General features: G+C 42.9%; 1 protein-coding gene across 1 annotated transcript in view; it reads left to right on the top strand.

Moving 5' to 3' along the window:
- Positions 1-18,920, top strand: part of SLX4IP (SLX4 interacting protein) — a 197,831-nt gene extending 178,911 nt beyond the window's left edge. Inside the window, exons 7-8 of the mRNA XM_069767899.1 lie at positions 16,982-17,088; positions 17,800-18,920. Coding sequence (XP_069624000.1) covers positions 16,982-17,088; positions 17,800-18,478 — 786 coding nt within the window. The 3' untranslated portion in view covers positions 18,479-18,920. The remainder of the gene's footprint in view (positions 1-16,981; positions 17,089-17,799) is intronic.
- The last annotated feature ends 2,609 nt before the right edge of the window (positions 18,921-21,529 follow it).

The raw sequence follows: 21,529 nt of genomic DNA, 5'->3' as shown, positions 1-21,529 counted from the left end.
AAAACACAACTTGAAGCTGAAGTACCACCTTCCACCACTGCCTTCCCATGCACTGTTCACCGCCGTCAGTCTCCGGGGACATGCCAGTGGCGGTGTGAGGTGTCAGGGATACAGCGTGTGCGGGTGTCAGGGATGGAGTTATGTGTATTCGCCTGCAGGGGGGCTGAGACCAGGTTACTTCTTTTATCTCCCCCTCCCTTCTCCTACAAAGTTATGTGGAAAAAAATTCAGCTATGGTTTCTCATTGTCAATGAGCTTTAAGGCAACTATAGAAATACACAAAAGGGGATTTCTGATGTAAGTTTTTCCGAATTCCATGTTCCACGGCAGCTGGACACCAACAGGGTGTATTCGGGTTCGTGCACACTACCGTATTAATGGTGCTATCCATTAAAAAATACCGGACCACACTCGAATCAATTTTACTCAATGGGGTAGTAGCTATAAACCTGGCACTCGGTGTAACTAATGGAAACGGAGGCACAGATGGTGATGTGCACAATTCGTTTATTGAAATTTTCGTGAAACCACGGGACCACTACCCAGGGGGCTCTGAAGGGAGTGCGACTAAGCAAACCCCGGACTCCCGTATTAAGACCCCTCAAACAGGGCCGGAATGGAATTTTTCGGGATGTAAGGTGCTACCTCCAGTTAGACCCCGGGTACGTGGCAGCTGACTCCGCCAAACTGGCAGGGAGACAGGTACTGCAGATAGCGGAGAATCAGGCAAGAGATAAGCGGCTCAAGCGGGTAGCAGGTGATAGCTGGCACGGAGAGAGGCAGGTGGTACAGGCATAGACCAGATAGGCAAGGGAAGGCTCGGTAGGTGCACTGGGAAAACAAATGAGAATTAGCAAGGTGCAAGCAGGGCAGAACACTCAGGCACTGGGAACTAGCAACAGGAAGCACTTGTTGCTCAGGCACCTCCCTAAGGGCAGAGGTGCCTGAAATAGTATGAGATACTCAGTCATTGGCCGAAACGTATCTTTGAAAATGGTGTGCTGTTTCTTTAAGAAACCGGGAGTGCGCGCGCCCTTAGTGGCATCCCGTAAGCAGCAGCAGGAGCTGGCAGCGTGGGACATGGGAGGTGAACCCCTGGAGAGCGGCGTCCAAGCTCGAGACAGCAGGTGAGGACTGAGGAGTGGATCGGGAACCGGATGGAGGCGTTACACTCAGGATAGTTTGAACGTATAATAGATTTATTTGGAAATCTACAAATTAGCGTTTCGGTCTGTTTACACCTTGATCAGAACTGATTGGCTTGTGGGAACTGTCAGAGAACGGCCCTGATGAGGGCAATCCGAATCACTGTAGAAAGTAGGTCCTCGGATTGCCCTTGTCAGTGCCGTTCTCTGACAGTTCCCACACGCCAATCAGTTCTGATGAACAGACCGAAACGTTAATTTGTGAATTGAAAAATAAATTAATGTGCGTTCAAACTATCCTGAGTGCCAGGTTTATTGCTACTATTGGATTACAGGTTGGAACCCTACTAAAGCATCAGAGACGCTCTACCAGGAGTGCGGTATATCCTTTTTCTGTTATTCAATAGAGCTATGCAGACGAACAATTATTTTTTCACTGACCAAATCTACATGTGAAAATAATCGCGGCATGCACTCATTCCTTCCCGTAAATCGGATGAGACTCAACCATTCAAATCTACGGGTGCGCAAAAAAATCCTATGTCATACGGAGACACAATATGGCATCCGATTTTTACATTGGAATTCTGTAACATAGAAAACCATAAATGGTCCTGTAAACAATAGCTGCTGCTGTAAAAAAACGGATGCCATGTGGACTGCACATGGAGGCCAAGTTAGAAAAATATTGTCCCATTTTTCTGCATGAAACGATGATTTTTTAATACGGTCGTGTGAACCTACCCTTAGTATGATCCAATACTGGTAGTGCCACTTTACCTGGAGAGCCGGCCAAGCCTAAAAAAACTACCAGTGGTCAAAACCTATCAAAGGTTACCAGAGTAACCCTGAGGGTTTTTTTCTTTTTAAAGAAGACAGAGATTATGATTAATCCCTATGACATTTCTTTTTGACATGTCGTAAAATGCCAATGTTCAAAGGCCCTTTTATCTGCTGCAACAACCTTGTATCATACAGTAGTTCTGGTACTAGCATCATTGGATTGAGCTATTCCCAAAGGTCAAAGTGAAACATAAAGGAGTATCACCATCAGATACTTGTTGGCATGTATATGACATTAAAGGGAAAATCAAGGGTGAGGTAACCCTACCGTCATCAGGGGCTTACCTACAGGATTCTGGAATGCTGTAGATAAGCCCCGATGTATCCTAAAAGATGAGTAAAAGAGGTTAGATTATACTCACCCAGGGGCGGTTCTGCTGCTGGTTCGGGCTGATGGGTGTTGCCATCCGGTCCGGGGCCTCCCATCATCATCAGATGACGTCCTATTCTGGTCTTCACGCTGCGGCTCCAGCACAAGCGTACTTTGTCTGCCCTGTTGAGGGCAGAGCAAAGTACTGCAGTGCGCAGGCGCTGGGCCTCTCTGACCTTTCCCGGCACCTGCGCACTGCAGTACTTAGCGCTGCCCTTAACAGGCAGACAAAGTATGCCTGTGCCAGAGCCGCAGCTTGAAGACCAGAAGAGGATGTCATCTGATGGAAGATAGGAGGCGCCGGATCGGACCGCGACGCCCATCGGATTGGACCGCCCGCCCAGGTGAGTATAATCTAACCTCTTTTTCTCATCTTTCAGGTTACATCGGGGGCTTATCTACAGCATTCCAGAATGCTCTAGATAAGCCCCTGATGCCGGTGGGCTTATCTCATCTTGGATTTTGGGGGTGACAGGTTTCCTTTAATGTCTGATATTGTCCCTGCTCAATTTCCAGGTCTCTCACTGATCGGTTAGGAGATTAGGGTCTCCTTCCTTGTCCACATTCTAGACGAGATCAGTCTGTGCATGTAGATTTGGCCAATGTGATTTGTTAGTTTCTAAAATAAATATGAGTTTCTCTACTGCCATAAAAAATACAGTGAACAAACAGTTGCTCACATGTATGGTCAAAACATCCAGTTTAGAGATGGCACAGCATTAGTAAGACTCAGCACATACAGAGTCTTGTGTACAATGTTCTCTCTTAGGCTACTTTCACACTAGCGTTTTCTGCAATCCGTCACAATGCGTCGTTTTGCAGAAAAAACGCATCCTGCAAAAGTGCTTGCAGGATGCGTTTTTTCCCCATAGACTTGTACTGACAACGCATTTGCGACGGATTGCCACACGTCGCATCCGTCGAGCGTCGTGCGGATGCGTCGTGCTTCTGCGGACCGTCGGGAGCAAAAAACGCTACATGTAACGTTTTTTGCCCCTGACGGACCGCTTTTTCCGACCGCGCATGCGCGGCCGGAACTCCGCCCCCACCTCCCCGCACTTTACAATGGGGCAGCGGATGCGCCGGAGAAATGCATCGGCTGCCTCCATTGTGCAATGCGCTAAACGCTAGCGTCGGAATCTCTCCCCGACGCATTGCGACGGGGAGATTCCGACGCTAGTGTGAAAGTAGCCTTATATAAAAAAATACATGTTATTGTCCAGATTGCAGGTCTCGAACAATGGCATCGCAGGCCACAAACTGTGCACCCATACTCTATGGAGACTGTCTGTGCTGAGGCTGCTGTAATCACAGGACATTACTAGCTCTCAGGATCTCCTTTTGACAGATTGCACCTTATTCCCTGCTTGGATAAGGGTCAGAGTCATAGATATCTTTGAGTCCCCTTCAAACAACACAGAGTTTCAAAGAAAGCATACTTTGAACCGGGGTCCTGGAACAAGGTGACTGAACTGACTAATCCTTTTGGGCGGCCTCCACGGTCTTCTTGGGTCTCTCCCCATATCCACAAGGAGAGACCTGTCAATCAAGCAGCGCCAGGTGGGGTGAAACAAATAGGTACCCAACCCCTATAACCTGTCGGCTTCCCCCAGACCCCCTGTACAAAGTTTACAAAGTTTTCTGATCCGGCACTTAATTTCTGAGTAAACCATATTTATTTGTGAGGCTCTAGCCGGTCTTTGTCCCAAATAATTAGGAGATTATTGACCATTTTGGAAAAAGGAGCAAAGTTTGGCTTTATGGGATTGAATCACACTGGTGAATATATTGCACTTTTTTTTTTCATCACATATTTCTTTTCTTGGACCATTTGGAGTAACTGTTGCACGTGTTTAACACTTTAATGTAACGTCTGATGTATAATAAGATGATTACGCCGATAATCGGATTACCGGGTTATAGTATGTGTAACGCAGCCTGTAAAACAATGGTACGTTTTTTTATAATCGGTTTCCTCAAGACAACATAACAAGCAAAGTGTTTCCAGGACAGTTTCCTAATTAAAGGAAAAGCCCTATTGACACCTATAATTATTGGTAAATATGCGGTAACCATAGATGCTGGCACAGTGGGAGCTTGGCAGGCGGCTCTGCTGCAGCTTTAGCCGAGGCTCTGGGTGAATTCACCCCTGTGTCCTAATGAACAAGAGGTGAGCGGCATGTCAGACAAGTGTCAGAAGTGGTTATTGGGTTACAGAAGTGCGTCTGGGGGTCGGCGTACACAGGACTTAACCATTTCACTACTAGATCACTTTCTTTCTGCCCAAACACCATTTTTCTATTTAATAAAAATATGTGAATATATAATGGATGTATATTACCTTTTTTTACAATAAAATCACTTGCTTGTTGCCTCCACAATATATAAGGACTGTAAAGAATTAGAGGGGATTTCCTTTCTTATACCACCATGAGCTCCATGAAATGAAGGCCTGCTGGCAACCTGCTTGGTGGCCGTTTAATAACCGGATTACTCGGGCCGAGTTTGTGTCAGATGTGCACTTTACAATCAGTAATGGATCGTTCAGTGCACAAAGGCTTGCGGTGTTCTCGGCAGCGTACGTCCTGTTTACACAGGGCGAATCGCTGCCGAGAATGATGACCTTTTGTGCAAACCAATAGATCGTTTCTCCCGATCATCAGGAGTTTTGCTCGTTCATTGGGGGCTTGTTTTGTTGTTTAGACATGAAATGAACGTTCCTACTTACGATTATTCACAATAATCGCGCAGAACTTGTCTTTTCAGACATTGTCACTGTCCCTTTTATTTTATTTTAGGAATAGAAAAATGGAATAAGTGATCTGTTGCATCAGGTATGACAACGAAAGCAGAAGCCTCCCCGTAGATTATTATGCGGTCTGTCTGGGTTCCTCTTTTTAGAATGGATGACATTTTTGCATGCAGGACTTTTTTTCCCCATTCTAAAAGAGGGACACCAAATGGATGCCATAATAATCAATGGAGCCCTTCTGCTTTCACTTCCATGACTGATGCAGCAGATCACTTATTCCAATGGTCTGTACCTAAAACAGAACCAATGGAATGTCAAAACAGAAATGTGAACAGAGCCTAATAGTGAGGTCTAGGTATTGCCCCAAGGCCTGGCTAAGATTAGTGCCTGTTAGAGCAATACCGTAAAGGGTCACAAAAAGGAATTGCCTGCCCTGTAATGAGTCCCTAAACTACTGTGTTGCCTGTTATTTTCATCTCGTGGCTCTCCTTGAGCCCCCTGCAGCCATCCTTGTGGTTGGTTATTGTTTGCAGATTGTTATCCCTTTGTGCCCTTCTAGACTGCATTTTCCAAGAGGCAGAACTCTATCTGCCTCATTTTCACACACTTCCACCCTCTGGGCCTAAAAAGCACCATCTTGAGACTCATGTACAGTCTGAAGATGGATAAATCGCTGGGCACACAGTTTCCTCGTTCTAACCTTCCTGCCATTTAATTTATTATGTGCTATCCTGAGACTCTCCCACAGACAATAATGTTACCGGTAATGACACTGGCACCGCACAGGCTCAGTGTACTGTAGGGGAGCAATGAGTAAGACAATGTATTCATGTAATGTAATGTAATCCATCGTTCTGTAATGTCCAGCAGCAGCCCCTCTGGCGACTGTCATTAGCTGACATTAGGATTACTTGCTCTGTGTTGAGCCTGTGCCTGTGCTCTTCCTTCCTGTGCACATCCCCAGTCACTGTAATCTTGCTCTGGATCACAAGCCACGCCCCCATGACATCACTGCTAAGAGTTCACTGCCATTCAAAGCACAGACAGGAAATCTCTGCTCTGTAGTAGAAAAGAGTCAGATGTCACATCACCACATGTGACAGTTCAGGAACCAAGCAGAATTTTAACTAAATTATGAAGTTTCTTTATTTCTGATAGACTTTGCAATGCTTTAATAATCTGTGTGGCGGAAAACCCTTCAACTTGGCCATACACATAAGACTGTGATTGGCCAGAATGGGGCTGTGCAATCATTTGTCAGTTTGTTTGTTCGAAGGATTCAACCATCCACATTTTTCTGCAATCCCCAATTACAATAAGTTTAATAAAAATTTGTTATTGCTGCATCAACAAAACCAATTGTGGCTCGTGTGGTCAAAATACCATGGTCCTTAGGAGGTTGCATTCAGAATTTTGTTGGCTTTTTGTCGCTAGAGAAGCAGTTCATTGTGAGAAATCTGCTAAGATTCACACAGGATTCAAGAGATAATCTTACCATCCTCCTTTGAAAGAAGTGATATGATCTTGTCCAGATTTGCTGTAGGTGCATGTTTCATGGGAAATAATGAAAAATAGGAAACTAAGAAGGAGAACAGGGCACTGACTAGGTGCTAAAAGGGCTGCCAACGAGAGACTCTGCCTTCATTGGGTACTTAGATATTACACTACAGCAATGAGCTGAATCTTTGCCCCAGATGAAAGAAAGTTTAGCAAAAAGTGGTCATATATATGAGAAAATGTTGGACATCGACCAGACGACTGTCCTATGTGTATGAGGACTTTCCAACTCTCCATTGGGTAAGTTGGTTTTCTATATGATCGATCCTATGTTCTCGGGGTAAGTAGGTTGCCTCCAAAGTGGTTTTGCAGGGTCATACTCCAGTCTCCATATTCAGATCGTAGTGGGTCTAGAGCAGGGGTGGGGAATCTTTTTTTTTTTTCTGCCAATGACCATTTGGATATTTATACCATCCTTCGGGGGCCGTACAAAGTCCACCCACAAAGTGCAACCTGACTCTGGCACTGGTTTCAGGACGTAATCTTTCATTGCATGCCCTTCAGTGTTCAGTAGTGAACGCTGCCTGTGTGTGCTAACAGAGCAAGAAGACCCTGCCCAAGAATACGGTCCCTGAGAATCTGCTCGAGGGCCTGATGAAAGGTCATCAAGGGCAGTAAATGGCCCTGAGGCCTGAAGTTCCCCACCCCTGGTCTAGAGCAAGATGTAACAAAGTTATATGAGCACCTTAGCAGTGACCTTGTAAATTAGTGTAAAGTTGATTGAAACAGACTATTTCAACCAACATAATTGTTGGGCAGGTGAAATTTATCAGCAAAGGATGATTTGACAGACCGTTATCATCTGATATATCATAAATGATAGTTCAACATCCACCTTTCCATTAAAGAATGTCCTCTGATGTTCCTGGGGAAGATCTATTACCTGTCACATGGAGTCACTGTACACGCATCGGCCAATTTGAACAACTGAGATGGTGATTGTTCACTAATGTGTTTGGCTGCTTTGGTGTAATGATGGTTCATCAGATTGTTCAATGGCTTTTCAACTATTACCCGATCTTCTGTCTAATGTGTATGGTCATCTTTAACGCAAAAGTACTCTGCGTATTGTTAAGGTACCGTCTCACTCAGCGACGCTGCAGCGATATAGACAACGAGCCGACCTAAACTAGATCGCTGGAGCGTCGCTGTTTAGGTCGCTGTAGAGACGTCAAACACAGCAGCTCCAGAACGATGCAGGAGCGATCCAGTGACGTAACGGCGACTCACTTATCGTTCTCGCTGGTTGTTAGCTCCATGTCAAACAGCCGGAGTGTACCGATCCGACATACATCTAGGGGCCCTATGCTCGTTGCTGGCGTCGTTGCTTTTGATGTCAAACATGACGATACACGCCGACCTGGCGACGAAATAAAGTTCTGGCCTTCTAGCTCCGACCAGCGATGGCACAGCAGATCGCTGCTGCGTGTCAAACAGAACGAGATCGCTATCCAGGACGCTGCAACGTCACGGATTGTTGTTCTCTTTGCAAAGTTGCTGAGTGTGACGGTACTTTTAGTGGTTTTGCTTGCAGAAAATACACAGTAGTGTTGAATTGGCTAATTGGATAAGAGATTAATGGCAGATTGTTGACAAATTTTGCATTTAATTTGTGGAAGATTTTGCTCCAGATACACTGTAGAACATCAGCCACAAACCATCTACCTGTGCAAGTACCATTAACATTTGATATATGGTCGCCAGTTATCTCATGTCTGCTAGCTTTAGGCTGGCTGGCTAGGGCACAGCCTACATAAAGGAGAAGTATAATACCACTGTTAGGGCTCAATCACAGTGGTGTAACACACAGCCGAGTGCAATCTGATGTTTTATCGGAGAGCACTTGGCCGAATGTTGCTGACTCAGCATGAGAAAATAATCGCGGCATTCTGTGAGTGGTTCCGATAGTCGGATCACACTCATCCATACAAGTCTGGGCATGTGCGTGTGTGTGAAACATCCGACTGCTCTCAGATGTTATCCGAGTGCAGTCCAATGTACGCTAACAGAGACAATGAAGAAGATGGAGAAATTATGTTCTCCATCTTCTCCACACCCGTGCTGCGATTATCTCATCCGAGAGAAACGGATCTCACTCAAATGGCACTCTACTCAAAGACAGAGTTTAAGCCGACGGTCATTAGCATAATCTGCCCAAGTCTTTTGCATGAGAGAACATACTCTAGTGTGTATTAAAGGGAATCTGTCAGCAGGATTTCATCCCCCACCCTCCTAAACTATTCATATGCACATTTCAACCACAAGTGCAACAATACCTTTACATGGTCAGTCTGTTCCTCCATTACTGATAAATCAGCATTTGAATTGATATGTAAATGAGGCTGAAGGACTATGGTCGATCTTAAGCCTCTGTCACTCCAGCTCTATTCCCTGCCCAGCACCACCTCCTTCTATTTGACTGACAGCTACTTTGCCTGAAGTCACACAGCATAGAGGCTTTCATTCAAGCAGGAGAAAATGGATGAGGAATAGAGTTGGAGTGGCAGAGGTTTCAGTACTAGATCAGGAAAGGACTGGCCATGGAAAGGTACTGTACTTGTTGAAAGAGCTACATGTGGATATAAATAGTTTGGGGTGTGAAATGCTGCTGACGGATTCCCTTTAATACTATTGACTAAGAGTAACATATTGATGACCTATTCTATGGATAGGTCATTAATATCAGGTCTTTGGGGGTCCAACACCCAGCACCCCCACCATCAGCTGCTATTTGCTCCTCCAGCGGCCTTATTTAAACAGTCTATGGAGCTGGAGCGGCGTGGCTCTGTACACTGTGTATTGCTGCTGCCAGGTACTGCAGATCTGCTCCAATTCAAGTGAATGGAAACTGAAGTGCAGTAGCTGGGATCTGCTAGTAAACACTATGGATCTGTTCTGCCTCATACACTGTACATTCGCCCTCTGCCAGCAGATCTATGGGGGCGTCACACATAGGACCCCACTGATTCAATACTAATGATCGGATATTGATGACTAAGGTATTGATGACCTTTAGGTTGGTCATCAATATGTTATTTCCTGTACAACAACTGTAAATTTCATATTGAGCCAAGACTTATGGTCTTAACCCCTTAGTGACCGAGCCAATTTTAATGACCAGGCCGAATTTTTTTAAGTCTGACCACTGTCACTTTGTGTGGTAATAACTCTGGAACGCTTGAACGGATCTCTGTCGTTTTTTGTGACATATTGTAATTCCTGTTAGTGACAAATTTTGTTCGATATGATTAGCGTTGATTTATGAAAATATCGAAAATTTGACCAAAAAAATTTAGAAAATGTTTCAATTTTCAAACTTTTACATTTTTATGCCCAGAAATTAGATAGCTATACCACACAAAATAGTTAATAACATTTCCCACATGTCTACTTTACATTAGCACAATTTTTGAAACGTCATTTTTTGGGGGTAGGATGTTAAAGGGGTTAAAACCTTTAGCAGCAATTTCTCTTTTTGTCGGCAAATTTACAAAACCGATTTTTTTTTTTTAGGGACCTATTCAGATTTCAGTGGACTTTAAGGGACCTATATATTGGGAACTCCCCAAAAGTGATACCCTTTAAATAAAAAATGCACCCTTCAAATACTTCAAAACTGTTCTCAGGAAATGTTTTGAACCTTCAAAGTGCTACACAGGAATTAATGCAAAGTGGAATGAAAAAAAAAAATAAATGTAAAGGTTGCCTCTAAAATTTTGATTTAGCCCCAAATTTCTCACTTTTGCAAGAGATAACACCAAAAAGGGACCCCACAGTTTGTTACCCACTTTTTTATGAGCGTGGCAATGCCCCACATGTAGTGAAAAAGTTCTGTTTGGTCAGACGGCAGGGCTCGGAGCGGAAGGAGCAGTATTTGAATTTTGGAACACAAATTTGGCTGAAAGAGATGACGGCATTTGCAAAGTCCTTATGTTGCCTTAACAGCAGTAGCCCCCCAAAACTGACCCCATTTTGGAAACTGCATCCCTCAAGGATTTTATCCAGAGGTATAGTGAGTATTTTGAAACCACAGGTGCTATACAGAAGTTGATAACATTAAGTCGTCACTTTGAAAAAGTTCTTTTTTTTCACAAAAATCTTTCTTCAGCCCCAAATTTCTCACTTTTGCAAGGGACACCCCCAAAAGTGGACCTCACAATTTGTTACCCACTTTCAAAAAGTTCTGTTTGGACAAAGGGCAGAGCTTTAAACAGAAGGGGCATAATTTTAGTTTTGGAACACAAATTTGGCTCTATTTGGAATAGATTGTCATAATTGCAGAGCCCGTGTGGTTCAGGAGCAACATAAAGCCCCATAATTGTCCTATTTGTCAATTTTACCTTCTAAAGTATTTATCTAGGAAGGTGGCGAGTCGTTTTATTCCACCATTTTTTATGCAGTTGATGCAATACAAGTTTGAATAAACACAATTTGCCTTTTTTTCACTGTCACTTTTATTCATCTTTTTTGTACGTTCTGAGGAACACACCTCAAGTTTTATTGCACTAGTTTTTGTAGTAATTGTCTGTGTATAAGTCGTACCATTGGTGAAGAAATGGCATCATTAGATTCTAGACAATTTTACTCAGGATGCCAATTGTCTGGAGGCAGTTTGGTGGGATAATTTGGCGGTCCCTACCTTCATAAGTTAGAAAGTTGCACGTGTACCCGGTTGTGCTCATGCACATTTTGAATACTTTTACACCTGTTTTTGGCGCGCTTGGAAGGAATAAAATGGCGGAATGAGAGACGGCCCTTGAAAATCATGAGGGACTCGTCGACTACAACACTTTGCTCTGGGGAATAGGAATTTAGAAATGAATCTTTTAGGAGAAAAATTAGGGGGCTCAATTTGTTAAGGCGATCATAGGGTCATTTTTGGGGGGAGAGGGCTTGGGAACTATCACTAAAATGAAGGAATCTCATTAGGGATTCATAGTGGGCTCAGGACATGACAACTGCAAATAAAAGGGGTGCTGTGGACAAATTCTGTTGCCCAATAAAAACATAGAGTGGATTTGTTTTACTAAACCCATGTTGAGGGTAAGGCCCAAAATTTTCTTTCAGGGACATTTGTGGGGATCCATGAACGGGAATGAAAAGATATGGGTTTTAGGGAAATTCATTGTAAGGCATATAAAGTGGTTTGGTGGGCAATTCATTCTAGGACTTGTGGGATAACAAAAATGTGGAAAAATTCAAATGGGCTAAAATGGGTGACATCTAATTTTATTACAGAGGTGCTGAAAAAAGCTCGGAATTTGAGGGGAAAATGCATTGTCGGAACACCACAATGGAGGGGGGACTGCGGAACATGGACCTGCCTCTGATGCTTTAGCAGTGACGACTGTTTATACTTCCATCAGGCTGTGGGATCCCATGGAAGAAGAGGAGTCGTCACTGTCTGCTTCATAAGCAGATTCAGTTTCACTACCGGAGCAAAGCAGGATGAATGCTTGCTCTGCGGTAAACGTTATGTGGGCCATTGTTTTTATTTGTACGAATGCCTAACAAAAAACCAAGCCAAATCTAACAATAGTAAGCCTAACCTAATCTAACACTATTTGACCTAATGTAACAATAGTAATCTTTTGTTTCATTTTTTTAGAATTTTTACTTTGGCATGAACCCTAACCCTAATGCACAACCTTATGCCCACCCTTAACCTTAAGCCCAACCCTAAACCCATCCCTAGCCATAAGCCCAACCCTAATCCTAAATAATGGCAAACAAAAAAAAATTATAAAAGAAAAAAAGAAAAAAAATTAATCTGCCTTAGGGGGGTGGGGGGTTGGGTAAATGACAAATACTTGGCTTTTGATCACTGTGGCCACAGTGATCAAAAGTCAGGGACCAGTAGAAAAACTCCCCGCTGTTGCCGGGAGCCGCACTGCGCGTACGCCCACCATCTTACTTTAAAATGAGGAGGAGGGCCAGTAGATGGCGTAGCCAGTACCAAGTCCTGGGACATAATTTCTCTCTCCTGTTACATGTTAGATCATGTCAGAGGAGAGAGAAATTATTTTTAAATCGGACTTCACTTTTTTTTGCCATTATTCGGTGAATAATGGTGATCATGTGACAGAGGACTAGAAAAACTGGCCCTGATCATGTTCTCTAGGTTCTCAAATACCCTCTGCGCTTGGGGGCGCTATTGACTTAAGGTACCGTCACACTAAGCGACGCTGCAGCGATACCGACAACGATGTCGATCGCTGCAGCGTCGCTGTTTGGTCGGTTAGGTTTGTAATGTTAGGGTTTGGATTACATTTACGGTTGGGATTAGGGTTAGGGCTGTGTCTGGGTTAGAGGTGTGGTTAGGGTTACCGTTGGGATTAGGGTTAGGGGTGTGTTTGGATTAGGGTTTCAGCTATAATTGGGGGGCTTCCACTGTTTAGGCACATCAGGGGCTCTCCAAACGCGACATGGCGTCCGATCTCAATTCCAGCCAATTCTGCGTTGAAAAAGTAAAACAGTGCTCCTTCCCTTCCGAGCTCTCCCGTGCACCCAAACAGGGGTTTACCTCAACATATGGGGTATCAGCGTACTCAGGACACATTGGACAACAACTTTTGGGGTCCAATTTCTCGTGTTACCCTTGGGAAAATGCAAAGCTGGGGGCTAAAATATAATTTTTGTGGAAAAAAAGGGTTTTTATTTTCACGGCTCTGCGTTAACTGTAGTGAAACACTTGGGGGTTCAAAGTTCTCACAACACATCTAGATAAGTTCCCTGGGGGGTCTAGTTTCCATTATGGAGTCACTTGTGGGGGGTTTCTACTGTTTAGATACATCAGGGGCTCTGCAAATGCAACGTAACGCCTGCAGACCAATCCATCTAAGTCTGCATTCCAAAAGGCGCTCCTTCCCTTCCGAGCTCTGCCATGCGCCCAAACGGTGGTTCCCCCCACATATAGGGTATCAGCGTACTCAGGACACATTGGACAACAACTTTTGGGGTCCAATTTCTCCTGTTACCCTTGGGAAAATACAAAACTGGGGGCGAAAATATAATTTTTGGGAAATAATATGATTTTTTATTTTTACGGCTCTGCATTATAAACTTCTGTGAAGCACTTGGTGGGTCAAAGTGCTCACCACACATCTAGAGAAGTTCCTTAGGGGGTCTAGTTTCCAAAATGGTGTCACTTGTGGGGAGTTTCAATGTTTAGGCACATCAGGGGCTCTCCAAACGCGACATGGCGTCCCATCTCAATTCCAGTCAATTTTGCATTGAAAAGTCAAACGGCACTCCTTCCCTTCCGAGCTCTCCCATGCACCCAAACAGTGGTTTACCCCCACATATGGGGTATCAGCGTTCTCAGGACAAATTGCATAACAACTTTTGGGGTCCAATTTCCCCTGTTACCCTTGGTAAAATAAAACAAATTGGAGCTGAAGTAAAAAAAATTTGAAAAAAAATTAAATGTTCATTTTTTTTTAATCATTCCAAAAATTCCTGTGTAACACCTGAAGATTTAATAAACTTCTTGAATGTGGTTTGGAGCACCTTGAGGGGTGCAGTTTTTAGAATGGTGTCACACTTGGGTATTTTCTATCATATAGACCCCTCAAAGTGACTTCAAATGTGATGTAGTCCCTAAAAACAATGGTGTTGTAAAAATGAGAAATTGCTGGTCTACTTTTAACCCTTATAACTCCCTAACCAAAAAAAAAATGTTGGTTCCATAATTATGCTGATGTAAAGTAGACATGTGGGAAATGTTACTTATTAAGTATTTTGTGTGACATATCTCTGTGATTTAAGGGCATAAAAATTCAAAGTTGGAAAATTGCAAAATTTGCAAAATTTTCACCAAATTTCCTTTTTTTTCACAAATAAACGCAGGTATTATCAAATAAATTTTACCACTATCATGAAGTACAATATGTCACGACGAGAGAACAATGTCAGAATCATCAGGATCCGTTGAAGCATTCCAGAGTTATAACCTCATAAAGGGACAGTGGTCAGAATTGTAAAAATTGGCCCGGTCATTAACGTGCAAACCACCCTTGGGGGTAAAGGGGTTAAGGCATATTGGCAGTCGTTAAGGGGTTAAAGCTTTAATTCTGTACATACAGCAAAGACAAACGGTAGTGTCTGTGTTGTGTCCTCCACGGGCAATCCATATATGTTGTGTAGCCCAAATGAAGCAACTAACCCGAAGTACAAGCTTGTGGCCCTGTGTAACACACGCCCCAGAGACCGTGAAGCTTTTTTCGTGTTTCTTTGAAGTAAACAAGTAAGTGGAGCAAGCTAATAAAACTATTGCAACACTGAAATCTGCGATGTAGCCAGTGTCTGTCTGTCTCCGGGTGAAATTAGATGCTTCGTTCGTAGTATTTTTTCGGCTCACACTAAACAAACACTCTCCAGTAATGCCCTTCTTTAGCGTGGACAAAATGAAATCTCCTGCGGTCCATGGAGGAAGTATAGCCAACAACCACAAACCGTGCTCATCCAAATGTGAGCCTTATAGTTTAACTCCGCAGTTGCCAAAGCTGAATGGAAACTCAAGTGTGTAAAATGCTTAACACGCGGATGTACGAAGGTCACACCTCTTTTAATCAAAAAATAAATAAAAATCAACATAACCGACTTTACAGGAGAAGAAAAAAAGATCACCTTTGTTTGCTCATGTGACCGCAATATGCATACGGACGGCCACATTCCTTTTAGATGAATTTGCATTAAGTGAGGCCACGCAAGTTTAATCGGAATGTGGCCAGACGTAAACCTATCGCATACGTCCGGTTACGTGACCACGTGGTCTCACCGCTGGCACTGGAGAATACTGACAGCACGCGCTGTGTGTGGTGAGAGGATTCACAAGCCTGTCGGCATATGGAGTGACTGCAGTCTTTCGTCTAATCCACGACAACCCCCTTTAAACTAGGCAAGTCCTGATGCATAGAAAGAGTGAGCCACAAATTTGATTTTACATTCTGTGTATAGGACACATTATAGTAAGAATGGCTGTTGTAACCAGTGTCTATTATAAAAATGGAAACTTTTGTCGGCGTTCAGAAACTATAATTGGACTGAAAAGAGTTAGTACAGAACAGGTGCATAAGTATAGTGGGTGTGGGGGGTTGCAATCGACACTGGAGTCTATGGGGGGACCAAAAGTTCCTTTGATCCAAATGAGAAGACCACTACTAATAAAGGCCTATGATACTGTAGGTGGAGGCCCTACTTTGGGGCCTACGACACACTGGTACAAAATTAATGTTTTCCCAAATTGTAATAGTCATTCCATCAAAGTTTAATACCACTTTTAACAAGATTTTACAAATTACCAAACTGGATAATTTTTGCTAAACCATTAATGTTGAAAAGAACACATCATGTAACGCAAACGAAGGACTAAGAAATGGGCCAGTGATATACCGTAAGTAGAAATAACCCGGCTCACCTAAACGGCCCGTGGGGTGAAGAAACAGGGATATGTGCGGCTATATGCAGAAAAATACAATAGAAATCCAGCTTCTAAAAATTTCAGACTTTATTTGAAAAAATAAAAAAAAAACCCATGGAAACAAGTGTCATGTGATCTATGCATTGAGCAACGCATTTCAAACGCCCTTCCGACCTTCTTTCTCAAAGCTTTTTCAAATAAAGTCTGGAATTTTTAGAAGCTGGATTTCTATCAATTAAAAAAAATAAATAAATCAGATATTTGAAGTTTCTTCTGTTATCTGAGCGTTATTTGCTCATGGGGCTTTTTGGGGTATGTTCATATGGAGTAAATATATTGGGGGAAACTCCACAGCGAAACAGATGAGATTTTAACAGATCTCATCCAAATGCTGCAGATAAAAAAAAACCTGGAAATAGAGGTGCTGTATAAATTTTCAATTTATGGTGCCGAATTTGAAGGGTTTTAAATCGTAGATTTAACCCTTTGTAGTCTATACGGTCAAATCTGTGAAATTAGCACACTGCAAAATCTGCAACAAAACTCAGGCATTTAAGCAGATACTACAAAAAGTGCAGTACATTTTTATTTCTGCAAATTGTTGCCCCATGTGCCCCTCCAGTCATGTAATCTACAACACAATGGTCATTTAAAAACTCCCCCTTAGCATACATGACATTTTTGCATCAGGCCTGCGTATTACCTCACCCCTACCAGGATTGGCCTGAAAAGCGGCCATCCTTCTGCAGTTTTGAACAATGCAACAAGCAACATCTGTGAGTCTTGGACGCAGCGAGCTGAACTTTCATCTTGTCATATAGAATTTCCTGGGTCTGCTTCCAACGAGATGTCTAATTTTATTACCGTTTTTATTGTCTTTTTCAATTTTGCAGACGGAGTCTTCCAGCGGAACGTCCGAATATTTTGCTGATCACAGAAAATGTGAAATAAACAACATCGTCTCCTCCGCACTGAAGAAGCAAGCCGCCCTGAAGAACATGTAAGCTCTCCTCTGAGGTGACGATATCATGAGGTGACGGTGATGTCTGAATTTGGGCCTACCATAGTTAACGCTTGCCAGGCAAATCTGCACGGGATCGATGCTAAGCTGCATTGTGTCCTATAAAGGGAACTAGACGGGGACAGCTGTTCTCAGATGACGTCATGCTTTCCCCCCACCATCACGTCTTGACGCCACTCATTTGCATGGCTCCTCTTTCAGGATATGTAAGAGTTTGGCATGTGACGTACTCTCTCGATAACCTAGATTGATGGGCTAGGCCTCTAGAGGCTTCTTCTTCATTCCTATACGCAATGTAAATTATGGCACTGGCTGTTGAGTAATATCATTAAGTGCTTTGGGATGAATTCCTAAAAAAGCCCTATTTATGCTATAATATTTTATTCAGCCTCCACTGAAACTCGAAACTCGATCCTCGTAAGCAATATTGACCTTAACATCTGTAACGAATTTAGCCGGCACACTGCGAACCTCTCCATAGCCAAGTGACTAAACATGTATATATGTATATCCGTGCATGTTGAGGATGAAGTATGATAGCATTCCCTCCCCGCAAACAATGTTTCTTGTCATGGTGATGTCTGTATGGCAGCTTTGTTGCTCTACAGGACGGATGTTTTGTGAGCCTATTAAACTCGTAATGAATTACATGAGCAGTGAGAAGAACAAGCCTTGTTTTCTAAATTACAGAGCGAAAAAGACAAAAGATTCCAGCCCTGAATCCGGTAGGGACTGTAAAGCGTGCCCTCGCCTTGGGCTAGCGGATTCTGACAAAGGAAGCAAGATTAATACCCCATTTGAAGCGCAGTGTAGGAGTGTGGATCACGCTCAAGATTGCGTAAATACCACTCGCAACAACTTGGAGCTTCCTGATGCCGAAGTGGAAAATGATGTTAATAGCAGACAGCCCCGCAGGACTAGCAGCCAGCACAAACCCCAATCTGCAGAGTGGTTACAGACACAAGACCCGACCGAGGCTCTTTCCTGGATCTGTGAGTCAGCGCTGTTAAAACAAAAACAATCCCTCCGAACAAGTATTATGCAACAGAAGAGGAGACGACACAGCTCGGAAAGGAGCTCGACATTCAGCTGTAAGAAAGCAGACTTGAGGGATGATACATTTATGAGGCCGATAGAAAACCCTTTAGTACCTTTAGCTTTAAGGAGCCTTAGTATTCAGGACTTTTCTGTAGGTGATGCCAGACAAACAGTAGAACAATCAGTTAATCATGTGGCTGTCACTGATGCCAGTAAGCTCCTCAAGTCATCAAATGCCACTCTTGTAAAGAAAAACCTCGAGGAGAATACGACGGCCACACAAGGCCAACTTAGAAAATTAAAACTCCAAAGGCCAAAAAAGTTGCATTGAGTGAGCTTCATGATCTGGCTGTACACATTAGATGGCTGTCGGCCGAGTGATGCTTCAGACGATCGCTTGACCGACAGCCATCTCCCATATACAGAATCGCTTGTTTGGCCAAACGCCCGTACATTCTCTATGAAAAATCTTCCAACAAACCTCTCTGAGCTTATCTCCTGGAGAACAAAGCGATTGGCAGTCCAAAATCGTACATATCCAGTCGACATCAGTTGAATGGCGCCCCCATACACATTAAAGTGTCGGCTTAATGTGTGTCGATATCATCTACACTCTACATTAGTCTAATGTGTACAGGGGCCTTTTGTTAGGAGTTAAAATTTAAGAGGTTGTCCACCACTTTGGTTAGGATAGATCATCAATGTCTGATCGGCCGTTGTCCGCCACCCCATCAGCTGTTATCAGTAGTAGCAGCCTCACTTGTCGAGTTGCTCCATCTACTTGCAGTAGCCGCCACAGGGCACTGCACATCTGCCTCCTACTGATTCAAATTGGAGGCGGATGTGCAGTACCCAGCCATGGCCACTAGAAGTAGGTGGAGCAGCTCGGTAAGTGAGTGCTTCCAGCTGCCGATAACAGCTGATTGGCGGGGATGCTGCGTGTCGGACACCAGTCGATCAGAATTTGATGACCTATCCTAAAAAAAAGTGGACAACCTCTTTAAGTCCACAGGATGGAGTTTGCATAAGTAAAATCCTCTGCAGATTACTGTACCAGGCAGACTTTTTGGTAACGGAAAATGACATGTGATACAGATATTTTTATTCAAAGCGTGTCAATTTCTGTTGCGGATTTTCACCACAGATTTTACGCCTTTTACTATAGCAAGAGATAAATCTGCAATGATTCTGCAGAAAAATCTACATCACACATGCGCATTTATTGTGGATTTGTGTCAAACTTCTGGAGCTGATTTTTTCAGTATGTGTAAACTTATTCTAAATTGATCCCGATACCTACAAAATGGATCCCCAGAGGATCCAACTATGCAAAATGCCCTTCGCTCAAATTCTTCCCCTGTGCTATTCCATGTCTTTGTCATAGAACTGGAACTTTTCTACATAGAAAGGCGCTTTTTAAATGTTCACACTAGGCAACCCGGATGAGCATTACGCAGATCCTCCTCTGTTAAAATGCTACACCCAGCCCCATGTTTCACTTTCACCATCAGATCTTTATTGTATAAAACCCTTTAGGATATGTACACATGGGACGGGGATAGCCAGAGGATTTTCCAGGTGGAGAAACCTTGAGAAAATCCGCAGCAAAAATTGTCCGATGCGTCAGAGTTAAAATATACAGTTTATTAATTTGTGCTGTGAATTTTCACAGCTTTTGCCATTTATTAGCTAAAAATTGATGTAAGCGTTGACAGAACAAAATCTTCAAAGAAAGTCTGCAACTGGTCAGTCAAATATGGACGAACCTTTATTTTATATATAATGGTTGACCCACAGCAAGATTACTACTTATGTGTATGAACATTTCTAATTGGTCACATTGTTAGAAACCTTGACTTTCCTCCCTTAGAGTATAGATAGACGAGGGTACTATTTACAGCCTCCTTTTTTGTAATAGATCTTCTTGGTTTATGTATATATATATATATATATATATATATATTTTATTTTTTTTTAACATTTATATGTAAATAAAATGCACATTACGTTTAGTCACTTCCAGAGCTGCATTCACAATTCTACTGGATTCTATTAAGAAGTCGATATCTTCGTGCTGTAGGACAATGCAGCCATTTTTTTCTGTAATCAGATTGACTGCTTCGTATAAGGCCCCATTCATGTATATAATTGTCATGTAGTCGTTCTGTTTTGTTTTGCATATAGAACAAGTACCCATTATAATCTGTAGCCATTTTCACATATTGCCAAGCGAAAAAACCCACCATAAAATGAAGACCTGTCTGAATTTCATCCAGTTTTTGTATGAAATGGGTGTGAGAAATAACGGGCAGTACACGGATGCCATTGTCTGACCTCCGTTATTTACTGACTAATGTTAGCAGAAGCTTGGGGATCCTCCGTAAGTTTTGTGTTTTTTTTTTTCCCCACAGGATAAATGGTAAAAACGTAATGCAGAACTGATGAAAATGAGTGCTTCTTGGCATAAAAGTAAAAAAAAAACCCTGATGTGTGACTGAGGCCTAAAGACTAAAATGAGAGAGCTGGCACAACCTATAATATTACTTAAGCTGACCAATACAGCACATATTGCATGATGACCCTCGCCAGGTTTGGTGGGAGTACACGGGGTAACAAAACTGCCGAGCATCCCTGCACTGATCCAGCAAACCTTTCAATAGACGAAAACTCAGACCCAACTACCCAGATAGAGACCAGAGTTAGGCACAAAAAAAAGAAATAAAATCCTAGAAAAAAGCATACAGTGCTTCACAATGTATATAGAAAATCATTTTCTTTCATATGCATATTAATATGCTCTTTGCAGCCAGTGACCGAGCAAGTCATTCTTGCAGATTTCGGCTCTTAAGGTGGTTTTTCCCATGAAAAAAAAGTTCATTTTAATCCATAGATCTTAGAATAATAATAATTTCCACAACTGGATGTATTTAAAAAAAAATGTTCCTGTGCTGAGATAATCTTATAAATGTGCCCCTGCTGTGTACTGTGTAATGGCCGTGTCTGACCGTACAGGAACATGGTCTGACCATACCACAGCTCCTGGGCAGGGGGGAAGCAAAAAAAATGTACAGACATTACAGCATGGGATCACAGCTGATTCTTTTTTTTTTTAAGTATTTCCCTGCCTGTTTTTAACTATGTTTTACTTCAAAGAAAGAATCATTTCCAATCCTGTGCTGTCCTGTCTGTATCCTCTTTTGCTTCCTCCCCTGCCCAGGAGCTGTGGTATGATCAGACCATGTTCCTGTACGGTCAGACACGGCCATTACACAGTACACAGCAGGGGCGCATTTATAAGATTATCTCAGCACAGGAACATTATTTTTAATCACATCCAATTGTGGAAATGATTGTTGTTCCAAGACCTATTGATTAAAATTAA

This window comes from Ranitomeya imitator, chromosome 5 (genome assembly GCF_032444005.1).
Source record: "Ranitomeya imitator isolate aRanImi1 chromosome 5, aRanImi1.pri, whole genome shotgun sequence".
Taxonomy (NCBI): domain Eukaryota; kingdom Metazoa; phylum Chordata; class Amphibia; order Anura; family Dendrobatidae; genus Ranitomeya; species Ranitomeya imitator.
This window is presented reverse-complemented; position numbering and strand designations above follow the sequence as displayed.